Below are 20,116 nucleotides of genomic sequence, written 5' to 3' on the forward strand. Positions count from 1 at the left end.
TGGTCTTGAACACTTCCAGGGATGGGGCAGCTACAACTTCTCTGGGCAACCTGGTCCAGTGCCTCACCACCCTCAATGTAAAAAATTTCTTCCTTAGATCTAATCTAAATCTCCCCTCTTTCGGTTTAAAGCCATTGCCCCTTGTCCTATCACTACATGTCCTTGTAAAAAGTCCCTCTCCAGCTTTCTTATAGGTCCCCTTTAGGTACTGGAAGGCTGCTGGAAGGTGTCCCTGGAGCCTTCTCTTCTCCAGGCTCAACAACCCCAACTCTCTCAGTCTGTCTTCATAGCAGAGGTGTTCCAGCCCTCTGATCATCTTCGTGGCCCTCCTCTGGACTCGTTCCAGTAGCTCCATGTCCTTCTTGTGTTGAGGATCCCAGAGCTGAACACAGTACTCCAGGTGGGGTCTCATGAGAGCAGAGTAGAGGGGCAGAATCCCCTCCCTCGACCTTCTGGCCACGCTGCTTTGGATGCAGCCCAGGACATGGTTGGCTTTCTGGGCTGACAGCGCACAGTGCCGGCTCATGGTGAGCTTCTCCTCAGCCAACACCCCCAAGTCCTCAGGGCTGCTCTCAATCCATTCTCCGCCCAGCCTGTGCTTGTGCTTGGGATTGCCCCGACCCACGTGCCAGACCTTGCACTTGGCCTTGTTGAACTTCATGAGGTTCTCACACGCCCACCTCTCCAGCCTGTCAAGGTCCCTCTGGATGGCATCCCTTCCCTCCAGCGTGTTCACAACACCACACAGCTTGGTGTCATCTGCAAACTTGCTGAGGGTGCACTCGATCCCACTGTCCATGTCACCAACAAAGATGTTAAACAACCCCAGTTCCCTCAGCTGCTCCTTGTAAGACTTGTGCTCCGGACTCTTCACCAGCTTCATTGTCCTTCTCTGAACACACGAGCTTTGCTCAGGACATTTTGCTACTAACAGTGTCACTGTCACTCCCAAGCAGGGCAGAGGTAGAGCTGGATGAACCTTCTCCAGTAAAGAGTTTATGCACCAAGGGGAAAACAAAACAACAAAACAAAACAAAACAAAATAAAACAAAACAAAACAACATTTTCGGTCAACCTGAGATTATCCACAATTCAAATTTTAGCCAAAGAAAAGTTTCTCAGTTGAAATCCTAAGAGGATATAGACATTGTTCATGAGTCCTTGAGAGAGGAGACGTCCTTCTGGTCGGCACCCCAGTGGAGAGAGCACCAGCTGGGGTGGTGGAGACCTGATTTCTCCTTGGTTGAAAGCAAAGATCTGATTCAACATCTCTTGACTCGGAGCAGTTCTGTGACCACAAAGTAATAATGTCACCAGCTGTGAATAAGAAGCTTTTTACTAAAGTGGGACAGCTTCAACAGCCCAAAATGTCCTGTATCTCTGGGATGAAGGTGCTGTGTTACAGATCCCTGTTTAGCATCAGGCAGAGAGAAAACCCCGTATGAGTGTCCTACCCAAGGAACAGTACACTGCACAAATACCACGGCTACTGCTTCAGCTTCAGTGTGGCTACTGCCCTCTTTAAAATCGTTTTTTTTATAACCTGGAGCAATGCTCTTCTTTTGAACTGCTGAAAGGCTCTGGGAAATCCTGGTTGGGCTCAACAGAAGTGCATGGACTGGGACACATGCTGTTTCAGGACAGAATTTGAGCACATTTTATCTCAAGATAAGTTTTATAAGTTTCTTAGGCTGATATGTGAGAGTGCAGCGGAAGGTCACTAAGATAGTCAAACGGCTGAAGCATATGGCATACAAGGAAAGGCTGAGATAAATGGAGTTTTTAATCCTTGAGAAGAAAAAGCTAAGGGGGAATCTAATTGCAGTCTTCTGGGGCTTAAAGGGAGGTTAGAGAGACCATTGATTCAGCCTCTTCTCAGAGGTGAACAGTGAAAGGGCATGAGGCAATGGACGCAATTTGCACCAAGGAAAACTCTGACTGGGTATGAAGAAAAAAAGTCATCCCAATGAGAGTGATGCAGATCTAGGATGGAGGCCCACAGTGCTGGGAGAATCTCCACCCTTGAAGGCTTTCAAAACTCAGTTGGACATGACCTTGCAGTTAGCCCTGCTTGAAGCAGGAGGTGGGACTAGACACCTCCAGGTGTCCCTTTTAACTCAACATTTTCCATGCCTCCATGATTCTTTTCTTCCTAACATCATGTTGCTCTTCTCTGGCATGTCTGGGCTCATGTTTCTGTGGCCTTCGCAGAGATGGGCCTTGCAAGACGCTGTTTCTTGATGCACTGCTTCACTCAGGTATCGTCTCTGTTTCTGTTAGATGGTAACAGAAATGGTAATTTGCAGCCCTGTCTCCTCCTTTCCCTCCAACTCCCCCAATTTAGTGAGAATTTACTGCCGTGTTTTTGCTGTAGGCAAGTGTAATGTCTTTTTCCCAGTAGACAGATGCTCCTCTGAGCCCATATTGAACAGGACACATAAAGGTGGGTAGTTTATTAGGTGTTTGCTGGAGTATCTCAGTGGCTTGTTCTAAGTAGTTTCCTATTCTGTTCTTATCACCACAGCGTCTGAGCTCCTTCCCGTGACACATTAGACAGAGTGACTAATATCTGTTGCCTACTGTTTGTTCTGTCACCTTTTCCCAGAGGGAGAAAAGTGTGAAGCGTTAAGTTTTGCTGGCCTAATTTTGTCTTGTGCGTTGCTTTAACTTGTTTGGGGTCGGTTTGCGTATGTCTACACTGATAGCTGCGTGTTTGCAGAGAGGAGGCAGGCAAAAGAATGATACCGTGTACTTCAAGCAGAGGTAGTGAGGTTTTCAGTAACTCTCTGTCACTACTACTTTAAACTTAATTCCATACTGGCTTCCAGGAAAGGTCTGACTCTCTTAGAGATGAATTTTGTCCATAACTTATGTCAGAGGAGCAAATTTCTTCCTAGGCTTTAACACACATTTGAAAAGGTCAGCTACTGCGCAGACCATTTCCTAGGACAAGTCACCACTGCAAACATTGTCCATAGCAGAGGGCTCCGTTTGGCCCACAAGAGCTCAGTACAGGTTTTGAAGAAATGACTAAGGTCTACTCATATCCTACCACACCGTACACTTTATAGGTTTGATCTTTGCCTTTATTCAGCTGGTAGTTGAAGTTTAGCTGAAGTTTTTTTCCTTCTTTTGGCTCTTCACAGATCATCCTTAAGAACCTGACCAATCAAGAAGTGGCTACATTTACCTATGGTGAGTGGCTATCAAAGCTGAAAAATGCCAAGGGAAGTCTTGTGTGTGAGATGCCAGCTGTGATAAATGACGAGCAGATGATGGAGGACACAACGTACACTCTTCAGGTTAAAACCAGTGATGTTGGAGGTAAGGTCTTGGTGGATGTTTTATGACTTTTCTAATATAAAGACTGATTTTTAGCAATGGAAAACATCTTCTGCTTAATCTGATATTATGTTAAAAAAAGTGTAATTTAACCCTACTATGCTGGAATACCTCCTTTTTGGTTGTCTGTTTGTCATGACTGTTATGCTGTGGGATTCATCCCCATCTGAGCACTTTGCATAAAATATTTAGATACAAAGCCTAGATTTGACTGCTCACTGTTTCCTCTGAAGGCACCTCAACAGAAGCTATTGCAGTGGTCAGGAGCCCCCTTTGACTTTTTTGGTCAAGTTCATCCATGTAGGATGGAAAAAAAGGCTACAGTCAAAGCTGGTGGGCTCCAGGTTATCAGCTAACACCATCTACTTTGGCCAAAGACAGGAGCAATAATTCACCCTCTTTTTCAAAGTGTTTTGAGACCATTTATCTCAGGCCATGAAAAACCATCCCTAAATGCACACCAGATAGAAGAGGTGGAACAGAGTATAAAGAAAGCTGCAGAGCTTCAAGAGCCAAGAAATGGGATTTCTATGTCATTTCCTGGGATCACTGCCTCTTTTCATGAGAACTTCTGTCAGGCTGCAGAATGAAACCTGCAACCACAGACAAGCTGCCTTGTGCCAAAATTGGGCAAGTTAGACATTGTCTTCCAGACACCTTGTTTGACAGGTTGACTCTTAAAGGAGATTCTGCCACACCAGTGCACATAATCACCTCCTGATCTCTACTTCTCTTTCTTTTTTCTTTCTTCTTTCTTCCTCCCACCCCCACCCCCTGGATTTACCAGTGGCAATTTATGCAGCTTGTGAGGTTTGATCTGAGAATATAAAAACTCCTCTGGTGGAGTGTCTTCGTGCCACCTCACCATTTTTAATCTATCTGCTCTGCCTGCTGCTTGTCTGAAAAACATGTAGTGAAATATAAAAAACAAAAGAGAGAGAGGAAGATTTGTCTATGTATCTGGCAATCCATCTAGTATAATGGTGGATCTTTCTGTGACCTTTTTGTGAAATCCAGCCCTAACTCACAAAGGCGATGGAAATAGAAACGAGAGGAGAATGGAAGATGACAGCAACAGCAGACAGATCTGCCCTTCCCATTGAACGAAGGATGACGGGTATTAATGAGGAAACATTTTATTTTATTGTGAACAGTGAGAACCAGTAGGAAAGGGCAGATTACAGAGAGATTTCAGAGAGTCTTGTTTATGATTAGATCACACAGTGCACTGACATAATGCTGAACTTTATCCAGCTTATCTAAAGAGGGTACAAGTCATGAACCATCTCCCCTCTTTCATCATTATGTATTCCACGATTACTCCTGGTTGGACCAATTCAGAAAAACAGACATTTTACCCTTGACGGTTGGTTTAGACATGTTATATCATCTCCTACCACACTGACAGTATCTAAGGACAGCAATGCTCCCCAGTGAATAAAATCAGATATGTTTGTTTCTAGGTATGAAGTTTTCCTATGTTATAACTTTCAACTTGTCAGTGCACCAGAAGCGTTGAAACAAAAAAAAAAAAAAGAAGAAAGAAAGAAAATGTAGAGTAGGATTCATCTCACCTATTTGTCATTCTCAAAAAAATCGTGAGTTAAGTGGTCTTAACTCCTTTTAGTCTAGACTGTCTCTGGTCAATTCATCTGGGAGAGGAGTCTTAATCACTTAATCAGCAGTCTGGATCATCCTCTGGAGGGTCTCTGTTACTCTGTCTTCATCAGATTCAGACAGAGCCAGCACAATTAAGTTAGGCAAGATGGCTAAAGCTAGGGAAAATGAATCCCACAAAAAATGTCCTGCAGTAAGCTAGAAAGCAGCAATTGTTTCCTCCCCAACATGCACACACATATTCAACAGCAGTCTCATTTTAATTTTTCCTCAAAGAAACAGTTTGGCTTTCCAGAAGTCATTGAACCTGGATAATCATGTAATATACAGTGGTTGCACCAAGGAGAGACTCCTCTCTTGTGAAGGTCAAATCTCCTCCCTTCCCAAGGTCAAATCCGGAGGCCACCAGAAATACCTCAGATGGCAGCTCTCAGAGAACATGCAGATAAGGGGAGAAGAGGCTGTTTTGGCAGGCACATTCCAAGCCAGATGGAGGATCTTTGGTTAGAACCAAGATCTTTATTTACTTTTGATCTTATTAGAGAAGTAAAACACCATCTTATTTTCTTGAACCTATGACCCACATATGCAGCTGCAATGGAGCTGAGGCACCTGATGGCTCTTTCTGTGGCACAAACATGTCCTCGCCAGTTAATTTTGATTTACACAGACTTTCTGTACTCTACATGCAGACATCATATACATGGTAATGCAATAAAGATGGAGAAAGAGTAAATACTGCTTTCTCATCTTCCAAGCGTTAGCGAAGAAGGAGGTTTTTATCTCTAATGTTTTAAGATTAATTATTATGTTGCCAGCTCAGCTGTAGCCTACAAATTGCATAATTTAGGAGAGCTGGTGTCAGTTCCTAGAGCCTTATCCAAGTCTTTGTTAAGTCAAAAGGAGGACATTCTTTGACCTCGAAAGGCTGTGACTCAAGCCTGCAGTTTGTTTAAAAATTATGCAACTGCCCAATAAGAGTCATAAAATCACAGACACTTTTGTTGGATGAGTCCTCTGGAGGTTATTTCATCCATATTCCTGCTCAAAGGATTATTACCAGAACTAAGTCTGATCAACTAAGACTCTGTCCAGACGAGTCTTGGACATCTCCAGGGATGGTGAAGTCATCACCTCCCCAGGCACCTGATCCAGACCTGTACCATTTTCCTATTTTTTTTTCCTGATGCTCAGCCTGTATCTCCCCAGGAATTTATGGCTGTGGCTCCTTGGGGTATGGTCTGATATCTCCACAGCACATGAGCCTGTCGTCATTATCCCTGTCCCTCCATGTGGTCCAGGGGTCCTTGTTCACCTGCGCCAGGTCATCTCCCTTGGCTTTTCTTCATGGTTTTGGGCCTCGGCTCCTGTCCATCTTGGCAACCACCTGCTGAGCCCTTCTCAATGTCTCGACATGACCCAAGGACCCAAACTGGCACCATAGTCTAAATATGGGCTCCTCAGTGCTGGGCAAAGGGGATAAGAGCTTCCCTTCAGTGGCTGGCCATGGTCCTCCTGACGTAGCCCAATACATGGTTTGCACTCAACACTGAGCATTTGCTGTTAGCTCAGATCCAACCTGAATATGAACATTTCTTCTATGACCTCTGGGTCTTCTTCAACTCCCCAGCACATATACGTGCAGGGTTTGTTCCACCCCAGATGCAGAACTTTCCATTTCTCCTTGCTGAACATCATGAGATTTCTGCTTACCCAGTCCTCAGGTTTCTCAAGGTCCATCTGGGTTGGAATTCTGCTATTCAGCATGTCAGTCACTCCACCAAATTTATTGTCACCTGGAAATCTGCTGAGGATGCACCCTGTCATTGCTTAGGGTGTTGATGATGGTGTTCAGTGCTGCAGACCCCAGTATTGACCCATGAGCTATTGCACTTGCTGCCAGTTAAGGCTTGTGCAACCACAGTACCTTCACCTCTTCTTTTGTCAAATTTGTAACAGTTCCTAAATGTGCCTGACAGTTTCCGAGAATTAACAACACCACCAACAAAAAAAAATAAAAACAACCAAAAAAAACCCAAAACCAGAGAGACACACAAATAGGTAAAATGTACATTGATTTGGTAGTCTCTGTTCTTTTCTTTCTCATCTGCTAATTGCTTGTGAGGGAAATGTCACGGCATGAGACCTTCATAAGCTTCTTCCTGCGGGGAAGGTTTTGCTAAGAAACAGTTGTTTCTGTGCTTTTCGAGACCTTGCATTAATTGGGACCCTGCTCTTTGTAAGGAAATGGACTTTAGTTTGCTTTGTTCCTCACCTCAGCAAGCTTTGAGGTCATAAAAGGTACTGCCAGATGAACTGCCTGAATCCCTGATGCTTTTTCTTCCTTCTGAAGTCCTTCCCAGGGAACGGCTGAAAATTAGCCCCAATTTAACATAGGCAATTTTTCACGTGGACACCAAATGTTGCTTTGCCTTTTCTCTGTATGAGTCTTTTTCTCCTCTTTATTTCCTTCTTTTAATATTTTTTTTCAGTCCTTCTGTGAGAAGAGTTGTGATTTCTTGCTTATTTCTGTACTCAAATAATTATCCCGAAGAAGTGGTAGCTTTCTCAAAAAGTTTTCGGTCCCCCCCCAACTTTGTCTCTGCATTGTGTTGTGAATGGAGCTGTGGGAAATACCATCCGTGTGGCCCAAAGAGGATTTATGATACTCTTGAGTAAAAAATGGCTTGGCAGGCCGTTGGAGTTTTCAAAAGCTGGGCTATCTAACTGAGGGCAGCAGATGTTGGGATTCTTTGTAAGACAGATTTGGGTCTGATGATCTCATTTTCGTTTTCCAAAATTCAAGGGCTTTGTTTCTGACATAGCAATGAACATCTGCCCACGTGGGATCAAATTTCTTTCTATGCATCTGCCTTTTTATTATGACATCAAAACCAAAAAGCAATAATTTTGGTCAAATTATCAATAGCGCCAGGTAAAAATGTTGTGACACTTACTAACATTTTAGCTGAAAGCATCAGAACATTTTTACTTGCAGGTGATGGTTTGGCCTTGAACTCTCCAAAAGTCAGGAAAATTGACAGGATAGCTGTTTTCTGGGACAAAATGTACATAGTATCGAGCGTATGAAATTTAATATCAGGTAATAAAGATCATCTTAAAAATTATTCTTTTTTTGACATATACGTAAGAAGAGGTGGGGCATACTGTTGTATGAGAAACTAAGACTTTTTCCATTCAGTGAAGCATGGACAGTATTTGGAGAAACAGGAACACGGAAGGAGGGCCTATGGAAGGGGAAAGTGAGCCACAAGATGCCGTAGTGGTTTTGTTGATGATCTGCACTTTGCTTTCAAATCCCTGTGCTCCACAACACAGGGAGAGCCGTACGAGACAGACCTCAACCAACATGTCCTGGGTGCCACGGGACAGCTTGAAGGAGGTTGTGGGACTGCAGAAGGAGACCACAGTGTGAAACAGGGACCACAGAAACTGTGGCCCTGTGGGAAGCCCAGGACAATGCATACTAATACTTTGTAGCTAGAAAAGTTAAAACATGTTCTTTGAAACTCTTTTGTAGATTGTTGAATGTTGCAGGGTAGTTCACTTTGCTTCGTAAGCCATCTGGGAAAAATGGGAGTCACGACACTGACATCCTCTGCAAAGGGACGTGATGCACCGTGCTCCATCCGGAGCAGATGCTCCTGCTTCCGATTAGTGCTGCTGCCATCACGGTCACCATTCCTTGAACACAAGGGCGAAGCGTTCCAGCTGTATTTGGGGGATGGGCTGGATGGGCTGCCTTGTTAGCTACCATGGGGTGTCCTCCTTGCAGGATCCTCCACAAATTCACAGAAATTCACAGAGAAACCTGAGCATCTCTGCAGCCTCTTCAGCCCTGCCTTTGCTGGGGTCTGGGCATCAGTCCTATGTGGCAGACCATCTCGTGACAATGTGCCTTTCTCTCTCCTTCCAGGAGCAGGCACCGACGCCAACGTGTCCTTGATCCTGTTTGGGGAGAACGGGGACAGCGGGACCCTGGCTCTGAAGGAGTCCAATAAGTCCAACAAGTTTGAGAGGAACCAGATGGACGAATTTAACTTCTCGGACATGCTGAGCCTGGGAGACCTCTGCAAAGTGCGGATTTGGCACGACAACAAAGGTCAGGGTAGAGACTTGGGAGGGTGGGAGAGGTTGGGACGATGTTTTTACTGGAGGAAGGGATGTCTCCTTGTCTGTGTAGACATAGCCCCTTCACGCAGGAGAACATCTCCCCATGTGCTGGTGTTGTATCTGCTCTAACGAGTCCCCAGCTTCAGACAGAGCTTACAGCCGCCGCTGCAGCACGAGTAATGACATCTCCTGCAAGGCAAAGCCACCCAGCCTGTTATCCCAGCACACCGACTCTGTTAATGCAATACCTTTTTCACAGGCCAGCATGGCACTTTCTTAGCAATTCAGTGCTATGAGTCTGACACTGACACGTGGGGTAACGCAGCCCAGCATAACACAGTGAGCTTTAAAAGACAGAAACAAAGATCTATGTCTGCCTTTATCAAAATCACTGCATCATACGGTGAGTGTGCAGTGCCCTGCTGAGAGAGATTCTGATGTTTCCCATCTGCTGGGTGTCCTAACCGGTTTCACAAACCGCAGAGCAGCACTCGGTACCACTGTCACAGTCACTTTTGCTGTTATTCAGGTACCAACAAGCATCTTGTAACAAATGCATCAGTCATGCTGCTGTGATGACATCTCATCCCATCCCATCTTCACCTAAAAGAGATGATCTTGCATTAACAATGGATTGCTTGCTAATGGCAAGCCCTTACTGCAGCCCAAAACTGAAGCTTGATGGCTCACATAGACCTGCCCGAGTCAGTATTAACGAGGTGGTTTGGGCAGCAGTATTTATAGAAGTTCTGGGAGGAATAGGAGCAGGACTACTCAGTTGTTACCTGGTTGTACTAAGGCAGCTGGCTTATGGCTGGGCTGGGGTTGTATGTCAGCAGGGACACGTCCTGGCCATCGTCTTCTTGAATTCTCCAGGTTCTGGCAGATGGGGAAGGCTGCATCTCATGCAATATTAATAAAATGCTACCTCTGAACCACACTCTCCCACTGGAAGCTTGACTCCTTATTTTTATTCAAAAAGAAAAAAAAAAAAGAGCAGAAATCTTAATGTAGCCCGTCTATTGTGAAATATGGGAAATACAACCATCCACCTAACATGGCTGTTTATTCTCACCCACTGTAAGCTTTGGGACCGTATCTAGCACTCCCACAACACAGGACAATTTAGTTGATTAACCTGTGTAATATCATGTTATTTAGCCAGTGCTGAACGTAGCAAGGGAGCAAGGTTTTATCCGATTTTAGTTGCCACTTATTCCTTGAATCTGCAGTTTAGATGCTAAAACAGAAAGGGTTATCAAAATATCCACCAGTGGTTTAGCTCAGCAAACAAGCATCTCTGCAGTTGCAAGGGTGGTCCAGATGTCCTCTTGAGAGCAGCAAGAAATCAACACGGACTTGCAAACTCGTTTTCAAATATATTACCAGCTAAAATGTCTACAAAAAGAACATTTTCCTCAAGAGGCTTTGTGGCTCCCCAGTGATGGGTCATGCTAACAGAATGAACTACACCCACCGGATCAGAACTGATCCTTAGGGCTCAGTCATGCGAACAGGCTGGGATGTAGGAAGATGAGAACTGGGTCAGACCAAGGGTCTGTCGAGCCCAGCAGCTGTTTCCAATAGTAGCATCCTTGGGTGCCCGAGGAAGAGGAACTGGACGAGTTTGTGTAATCCTTCCCTGACCCTCTGCATCTTACTAGACGTAGCTCCGGGCATCTCCTGAGCTGGATATCAGTTTTGTCCATTAAGTAACTTTCAGCAAATTTTCTCAGTCAAGTGCTTGCCCAAACTCTGCAGGAGACATTTAGCACCCATGGCATCCCTTGGTGATGAGTCCCACGGGTTTGCTCTCTGCTGCACGACAGCAGAATCCTGTTAATGTGGGTGGTTTTGCTGCCTTCTCCTTCTTGAACAAGCGACCACGGTTCACCTTCTCTGTGTCACTGGTGATGTTGTTGGTACAGGCTGGGAGTTTCCACCATGCAATGGCTATGGCAATTGCTATCTGGGTGCTCTTGCTTAGTGGCAATGGGAAGCAACATAGTTTAGCCTTAGGCTAAGCAGTAAATAGGCTCAATTTGTTTAAATTTGCTGCGGGCTAAGAGCATGTACCCAGATAGCCACCACAAGTCAGGTGAAGTAGTAAACCATGTGTCCAGAACCTGGAAAATACTGTATAAAGACATATTGCAATCTCATATTCTCTTTCCTTATTTCCCTCATATCACTGTTTTCTGTTTATAAATAATAGTGAACAGGGCTTTTACCAGACCTAGCAGATTGCAGGGTTAAGCCTTGGACAAGCAACACGCTCAGGTTTTGTTTGGCAAAAATGTGCTTGTTTTTCCCCTCAGAAAGAAGGACAACTGTAGTTTAAATCATAACATATGTTGTCTTCATTGTTCTTGCATTAGTCATGTGAAAGGCACATCCTATCTAAAACTTCACACAATGCAGCATGACAGCTTTTTGGGTGGGTAGAGTATTTATTACTGCTGGGATCCCAGACTGTAGCTATCCTTTGCATATACGCCTGCTCTCTATATATAATTTATATAAACTGGCTGTGCCACTGGTTAGAAATTCCTAGCTCCATTTTTTTGGAAAGGAGTAGTGAGGTCAGTGGTACGTTTTTTCTCAGATGCTTGGGGGACTTTGGGTATTAAATAAAAATGCGTTTGCATTTACCATTACTTTGAGGCATCAGATGTTGATCATCCTTTCCTTAGTTTTTTTTTTCTTTTTTGGACTAAAAGGTTGTTTGCCAATGGTCTGTGGAAGACTCAGCCTCACACTGGCCTGCCCCATTGCTCTTCACATGCTGAGCATCTGGAACATGATTGATGTTCTTTTCCTAATTTTCTTAGTAATCAGCCTCAATGTCAGCATCAGCCTATTTTGACTCATGTTAGGTGCCTTTGTCACCTGTGGGCTAGTTAAGGGAACACTAACCATCACAAGGCTTCTTTTTCTTTGAAACATCACGGAGTCCAAGCAAGAAATCTACCAGCCTTCCCTCATTTTGGGATAAAATGCATTTAAATGTATTGCCCAAGGAGGCTGTTTTGCCATGAATTCTAGTTCAGCGCCCGTCTCCATCAGCAAAGTTTTGCTCCCAGTTCACGTCCCACTTTTGTTTATCCTTTCACTGAAATTTGACTGTAGAGGGGTGTTCAGGGTTGAAGAGACAGTAATTGCAATGGCAAAGACTGCTAGAAGGTCTTCAAATTGCAAACATTGCATTTGCCTGTTCTGGAAAAGCACGCCAGTTTTATGGTCCCACTTTAATGCTTTAAAATGCCATTTTCCCCACAAAAACTGCTGAGTGGCATCTTTGTATGAGATATAAAGGAGGAACGAAGCCCCTGTCTAATTCCTCTGACTTCAGTAAAATTGATTAGGGAGGAAGTCAGTGCTCATTTGAAAACAGGCAGTTTAGAGACTTCGCAACTGCAATTTCAAGGAACTTGTTCCTGATTCTTTAGATGTTTAGAGCTCATCAGTGAGCGTCTGGTAACAATGAATTGCTGTGAATGAAATGTAGTTTTAAGTTTTGCTCTGTCTTTTTATCTCGCCTCTGTTTGCTTTGAGATACTGATGTTCGACCTAATATATTTAGACTCCCTGAGCAAATTTAATCGTTTCCAGACTCCCCATCTCCTGATCTCAGATAGGCACTATGTATTTTTGTCATATCTCAGTTCATTTACTTCTACATTTATGCAAGATCAGTGTCTGTAGGTCGGTAGAAACACTGCCCTTCTAAATATAGGCCTCCATTTTTCCTCTGGTTTAAGGAGTAAATCACCATTCTGGAAGAACAGCTTAAAGTTTCTCAGTATCTCAGTAATGGAATTATTTACGTAGAAAAAGCTTTTTTTCCCCCCTTTTTTTTGTTACCTTTTTCTCCTTGCAACAAGGAGAGATGGGAAATCTGGATTTAGCTCCCTCATCTGCCTAAGTAAATCTGAACCCAGGTGATAAGCAGTCTTTCTAAAGTCATTAATTTCAGATCCTTGATTATCTCAGTTGCCATCAGCCAAAGGGAGCCAGGAAGAGTCTAATTATGGATAAATCAGACTTTTCTGTGTTATTATAGGAGCAAAGACAGAAGTAAATAACAAGGTTATGCAGCCCAACTTCTTCTTTGCCTCAACAGGGCCCTTCTCTCAATTACACCAACTGCTATGACACAGTCTAATTGACTTTTAAAGGGCCTAACTGCCCCAGTGACTCTTTTTGTGTGAGTCTTCCAATAGAGAAAGTATCTTATTCCCCTGTCTTGATCTGGACACAAGACAAGTCAAAAACATTAGTATACACTTGTTTTTCCTTTCCTTTTCTGAAGGAACTACCTTTTTAAGGAGCATGATCTTGGGTCAGATCTTGAATTGCCCAAGTCTAAAACTCACAGCACATGAATTCTGAAATTCACAGACATGATTCCAAGCCTTTTGGGCACTTGTAGGCCATAAATTATTAAAAGAAACCTAAACATCTGCCATTTTAGCCCTTTGTAAGCATTTGCTTCTCTACTGGACTTGAGAAGGGCTTTTCTAAGCCCTCTTTTCACCAATTGACATTTGCATCATAAATTGTGTAGATCCATGTGGGCAGATTTGTTGAACAGTTTCTGCTTTAAATAAAAAGTGAGGGGAAGAGAAATAGATGTACAAAACTGCCCAAGGAAAGGAGAGTCCATCATCCATCCTGTTTTGTTGATGGCTCAGTACAGAGGAAGACAACGTCAACTCCTGCATCTTTCTGGACTGATTGACGTCAACACCTTAGACAAGGCACAAATGGATGTACAAGCTGCAAATCTGTGTAGAACACCAGCAACCATGCCGTGGCTCCTTAGTCCTTCAGAGTGGCCAAATTTGGCTTCAGTCCCTCGGCAGACCCCAGCACTGACCCACAGAATCCTCCTTACATGCTGCGCACCTTCCTCTCTCTTCAGTGGTAGTTCTTCTCCTTATGCTCAACATTCCTATCGCTGAGATGTGCTACAGGCATTACAGTGCAAGCAGAAGACACTGCAAAGATCTCATAGTCCAGACATAAACTAGGGGGGAAAAAAAAAAAAAAGAAGAAAAAACGATGTAAGCAAACGAAACAGCAGACTTGGAGAGAAGGTGAAGACTTCAGTGCTGACCTTGTGTAGTCATTCATTTCTTCCCAATCTCCTGTAACTGCAGCACCCTTCACTACAGAGTAGAAAGTGCCCAAAAAGCTAGATATAGTTGTAGAATTATCAATTCTGTAGAAGCTTCTCTTTTCTACAAGTGTCCTTTTCTCCCCTTGGGGACAAATTTTCCTGCATCCTTGTTAAATGCTTTTACATTAAGTATGTCTCAATAAAACACAAAATGCACTTCAATTGCAAGAATATCGTCTGAGAAACTGTTATACCTTCACTCTGAGCTGTTAAGTGTTTTTGCACTGGAGTAACTTACCCGTAAGGTGTGGAGGTCGTTTTGTCTGAGAGTAATTTATGGGTGGTTTTAACCTGAGTCAAATCCTGTACTGAAGAAGTCATGTAGACAACAGATGAGGAGGGGCAGGGGACCTGTTTTCTATAACTGTCCCAACTGTTAAGCTTTTGCTTTATCAAAGGTTGTGAGAGGTTTTGCATTGCCTGTCTGCCCTGATGAGAAATGTTGTGGTGTGAACTAACATGATCCTAAAGGAGAGATACACAAAATGGATCTATTTTTACTCTGCCACTGGCTTGCTGAATGACCTTGCGTAAATCACATCCTTGTACCTCATTTTCAATTATGCAAATTAGGGATTAAAATTGTTCACCTTCTTAAAGTGTTTCAAGATGTACTGATGCAAAGCTAGATGTTATGATTTTAACACCTCACAATTAACTCTCCATTTCTAGCCATCTGATGCTGCTATCGAAACTCCCACCACTTTCTGGGTGATGCCTCAAGTGGTGAGTTTTAGGGATGGATGGTCATCTAACCAGGCAGGAGATAAATAATGTCAGAGGACACAAGGCTGATGAACTGTCTTTGCAATGGTCATTACTTTATGTTTCAGAAAATGTGAAAATTAAAAAAAAAAAATGTAATTAGGGGGCTGAGCAGTGCTGGTTGATGACTGTAAATGGCTGGGCTGCATCAATTCTTCACTGGGCCCTGAGCAGTCAACATCCCAAGCAGGAGTTTTTTTTAAATCCTGTGGGAACACAAGCACCAGAAATTATAACTACTATCCTTGACTGGGCATCAGCTGCTTTCAAAACCAAACCAAAGCAGATCTGCTGCAGACAGACAACACCTAGAGAGGAAAGTCAATGCATAAGGCTGCAAAGAGTGGAGACAGTTTAACTTCCATGGACATGTGTGCGTCCAAGCCTGGAGGTGGTTCTGCCAGCCCAGATTTGACCCCACCAGCTCTCACTTTGCAAGGAATAGTTAACGTTCACTAAAGCAAGGTCATGGACCACGTGCCTGGTGAGCAGTTAACCCACCAGACTCTGTTCATTCTGACCCTTTTTCTCCCACTCTCCTGTGTTTCTGCATGTGTCAGAATAGCTTAATATTTTAGGGGTGAATATAAGCTGAGGCAAGTGGTGGCTGTTCCCAAGAGGGGCCATGGAAACTTCTGGTGCTGCAAGTTGGGGTTTTAGTTAAATGAAGTGGTAATGCCATAATGTGTGCAACATCCACTACTTCTAAAGTTAGACTCAGTTGTGCTAATCACTGCAGAAATGCATGACAAGGAGCTTGCTTATCTCTCTGTTCAACGTCAGGAAAGCACAGACTTCTAGCATCACCTGGGAAAAAGGCAAGATGGTCCTGCAAAGGCCTTGCAGACGTCTGCAGAGGGTCATTGCCCACGTCCGCAGAGGGTCCTTGCCCAGCATCACCCAGTTATCAGCCTGGGCCTTTTCAGAAAGGAGGATAAATGGTACAAATAACTCCCTTTTTGGACAAGGACACTCGAGGAAGAGCATACATTTCCCCACACGACACTAAATTATACAACTGCCAGAGTCCAGCAAGCAAAGTGATTCTGTCTTCCCCAAAGCTCTTCTCCTCCTCTAATTACATTTGAAATGTTTTGTACGCTATTGAAAATGTCACTTCCAGCTGCGGACCGTTAAGGAGCCTACGTGGCACAGACATGGGTTTTATTAGGGCGGGTTTGCTGCTGGGCATTTTGATGGCAGCAAACAGACCCGGAGTGAAGTACGTTTTGTTGCAAACATTGAACACTTGTTATGGTGATAGATCTTCTACAAAGGCACAGTGGTGGCCAAACTGTTTTTAAGACCGAGACCTGCATAATCAAACATGAACTGCTCAGATATGTGCTATTTCTTCCCTTCTGCCCCAAAGCAGTAATGGAGACAAACGTAGTGGTCCTGGTTTGTACTGGAGTCACTGCACAAAACCCCACTATGCTCTCCAAGGCATTTGTGTTGTTGATTAAGAATCGTAGAATGGTTTGGGTTGGAAGGGACCTTAAAGATCATCTAGTTTCAACCCCCCTGCCATGGGTAGGGACACCCTCCACTACACTAGGCTGCTCAAAGTCTTATCACCCCTGGCCTTGAACACTTCCAGCGATGGGGCAGCCAAAACTTCTTTGAGTGACCTGTTCCAGTACATCACTACCCTCAGTGTAAGCAATTTCTTCCTTATATCTAACCTAAATCTCCGCTCTCTTAGTTTAAACCCATTACCCTTTGTCTTATCATTACACACCCTTGTAAAAAGTCCCTCTCCAGCTTTCATGTAGGCCCTTTGAGGTCCCTTCCAACCCTAACCATTCTATGATTCTATGTGCTGAAAAGACGACTCTGGCCCATCTCTCCCTGTGGTAAAAGAGCAGGTTTTTGCTGCAACTCTCCTGGTAAGCAGATACTGGGACCAGGCTGGAGAAGAGGGAGGAGAGTATGTGCATCTCATTCTGTCTCTCCTCATACCACCACTTAGCACGGATCCTGTCCCGGTCACACTGTTCGCTGCTGGCAACTAGACTAAGATCACCAATTTATTCTGTCCTGGCCTGCAGTCATTCATATCTCTCTCTGGAGAAGGATGGGATGTTTTCTTTCTTTCATCCTGTACTCTTTTAACTAAAGTTTTGATGGAAGCAGAGCAGTCTCCTGACTATTCTGCAGAGACGATCATCTAACTTAAACGGAAACGAGCCTGCCAGAAAGTTTAATGACTGACATCGCCAACACATTTAGCATAAATTTCCAAACAGCCCCAAAGAGCATGTTGCTCCAGACAGAGCATGGTGGGAGGCCTGGGGAGCTTGGTCAGATCTGCCCGGGAGGCAGTAAACTGGTGAGGATCAGTGAGGGTACTGCATGCCAGCCCACTCCAAACCCCTGCTTAGTACCTTTGTCCTGCTGCTGGGGCCTGGACGATGTCTACGTTTGGGTGGCGCATCCAACTCCCCTGCCTGGGTGCTGCACCCAGGGTATTTGCAGAGGTCTTGTCAATGGCACATGGCACTGTCCTCCCAGTTCAAGAGAGACAAGGACGTACCGGAGAGAGTCCAGCGAAGATGATTTGTCCATCGCGAAGATGATTTTTCCATCACAAAGATGATTAAGGAATTGGAGCACCTGTTGTTTGAAGAGAGGCTGAGAGAGCTGGGACTGTTCAACTTGGAGAAGACAAGACTGAGGGGGATTTTATCGACATGTTGAAGTATCTGATGGGGGGAGTAAAGAAGATGGAGCCAGACTCTTCTCAGCAGTGCCCGCTGATAGGACAAGAAGCAGTGGTAACAAACTGAAATACAGGAGATTCCATTTAAACACAAGAAAAAAGCTTTTTTTTCTCTGCACAGTAATCAAACACCGGCAGAGATTGCCCAGAGACGTTGTGGAGTCTCCATCCTTGGAGATAATAAAAACTTGACTGGACACAGCCCTGAGCAACCTGTTTTAGCTGACTTTGTTCTAAGCAAGGAGTTGGACTAGACGGTCTCCAGAGGCGTCTTCCAGCCGCAATGATTCTGCAATTCTGTACCCCCTAAATTGGAATTTAAGAGGCAAGTGGTATCTTTGGTTGAGGGCTGCACTTTGGAGCAAGTGATTTCCTAGCTTGAAGAAAGTTCAGGAAGCCAAAATACACAACACGATTGGCTGAGAGGCTGGTGGAGAAATGCCAACACGAGGATGCAGACCACAGGAGCAATGTGACTTGTTGACATAACTCAAAAAGGTGCCATCGTTTTCTTTTCGGGGTTAAAGAAGATTAATATTTGCAAACTGAGGAAGTAGGCCTGTGGCAGCAAGTTCTTGGAAGAGTTAGAGAGCTATTTAATGTCTCTGGGATGTAAATAAGTCAGCAGAGATCTCTCATCATGAACATGACCTTTCTTTGTCTGACTAATAACAGGACTTTTAAGAACTGTCAGAATCTCCTGTCCTCCCAAGCTCAACAAGGGCTTCTTCTATTTCAACAACGAAATAGGAAAGTGTTCCCAAATGCCCTTTTCTTAATTTTCAAGTTGTTTTTCCACTAAAAAAAAAAAAAGAAAAAAGGTAGAAAGCTAAGAGGGAGCTAGGACTCCTCAGAGGGTCCCAAGGCAAAAATCAGGTGATTTGGTGGTTCTTGCTGGAACACCCATCATTCAGTCTGTCCTACATTCGTGGCCAGTCACAGCATTAGTGAATTCACCCTGGTTGCTTGGCAAGATCAGAACAGCAGGGGTGATTTCCCTGCATGTGCTATTGGGCAGAGCCAAAGGAGCCTAGAGCTTATGGCCAAGTAGCATTCCTGAGACACGAAGGGACCCCCACGAACGCTGCACATGGTGCTGTGTCTAACTACAGATATGTGTGATGGAGGGGTGAGGGTTAACTGGAATGGGAATCCATATCTTTGTTTTGACTTTAAAGCTTGATGTTTCCTTTAAAATGGAAGGAAGAATCAGCAGCTGTTTCTGTGACAGAAGCTGCTCCACTAGCTTTTGCCCCCAAACCCTCTGATTTCCAGGAGATTTCATGCTTCTGGCTCTGGCAAGCACTTCTGCAGGGTCCTGGTTTCCCTGAGGCTTTGTAAAGCCTTGTTGTCCCTAAGCCACACTAGTGCTTCTTCCTGGGACGGTTGGTGTGTTGACATGGGGCACACCAGCCTCGGCTCTCCCTGCCCACTGCTGCTGCTACTGGTATTGCAGAAGCCCTGTCTTGTGCAAAGTGCTGGGCAAGGATAAGAGATGACCCCTTGCCCAGACAGCTTGAAATCTAGCTTATCCGGGACCACGCTCCAACACCCTTATATCTGTTCAAAAGCCAGCAACTCAATCAAAAGCATGGCCTGATTCTAGAAGGGGGATCGGGTTATGGTCTTGAGCAGGTTACCACTGCTTTTCGTGTCAGGGCAATGTCATGTTCACCGATGACATTATCTGAAGCAAATACTAACCATTTCTAGCACCAGCAGCGTGCTCCTGAGGAGAGGTATCTCACCTCTTTACCCAAGCTATCTGAAAATATCAAAATCTCCTTTATTTTGTTGTTTTGCTAGGAATAGCACCAGGCTGGCACTTGGAATATATCGACGTGACGGACTCTGCCATGGACAAGACATTCCGCTTCCAGTGTGATCGCTGGCTGGCTAAAGGTGAAGACGATGGGCAGCTCATAAGGGAACTGGCTTGCGCCAATAATGACATCCTGGAACTGAAGGAACGGACTGGTAAGTTTAGAGTTGTCTCGTGGCACGTGCTGAAGGACCCCAGAGGATATAGGACCACACCTCGTGTAAGGCACTCTACCAAGGGTTCCCATGCAATAGGCGTTAGTATTTGCAGATTTTAAGGGTTAAATTACTTAAGGTACTCTTCATTTCAAAAGTGCAATGCTGTGATAAGAAAGAAACAGATCAAGATTTATGGGGAAGAAAAAGATCTCATTCTGGGTTGAATCTTAAGAGGGGCCCATCTGCAGCAGTTCAATCCAGCAGAAAGCATAAGGACACATGGTTATGGTCTCATTAGAAATAATAGTCTTGAGTCTTTGAGGTGGAAAATAAGTTCAATCCTTAAAGCTTTGTAAGTTACATTGCTCCAGCTT

General features: G+C 44.4%; 1 protein-coding gene across 1 annotated transcript in view; it reads left to right on the plus strand.

Moving 5' to 3' along the window:
- Nucleotides 1-20,116, plus strand: part of LOC104376602 (lipoxygenase homology domain-containing protein 1-like) — an 86,374-nt gene that overhangs the window by 54,499 nt on the left and 11,759 nt on the right. The window contains exons 20-22 of the mRNA XM_086629495.1: nucleotides 3,147-3,324; nucleotides 8,897-9,082; nucleotides 19,569-19,739. Of these exons, the coding sequence (XP_086485621.1) occupies nucleotides 3,147-3,324; nucleotides 8,897-9,082; nucleotides 19,569-19,739 (535 nt within the window). The remainder of the gene's footprint in view (nucleotides 1-3,146; nucleotides 3,325-8,896; nucleotides 9,083-19,568; nucleotides 19,740-20,116) is intronic.

The sequence above is a fragment of the Tauraco erythrolophus genome, chromosome Z (assembly GCF_009769465.1).
Source record: "Tauraco erythrolophus isolate bTauEry1 chromosome Z, bTauEry1.pri, whole genome shotgun sequence".
Taxonomy (NCBI): Eukaryota; Metazoa; Chordata; class Aves; order Musophagiformes; family Musophagidae; genus Tauraco; species Tauraco erythrolophus.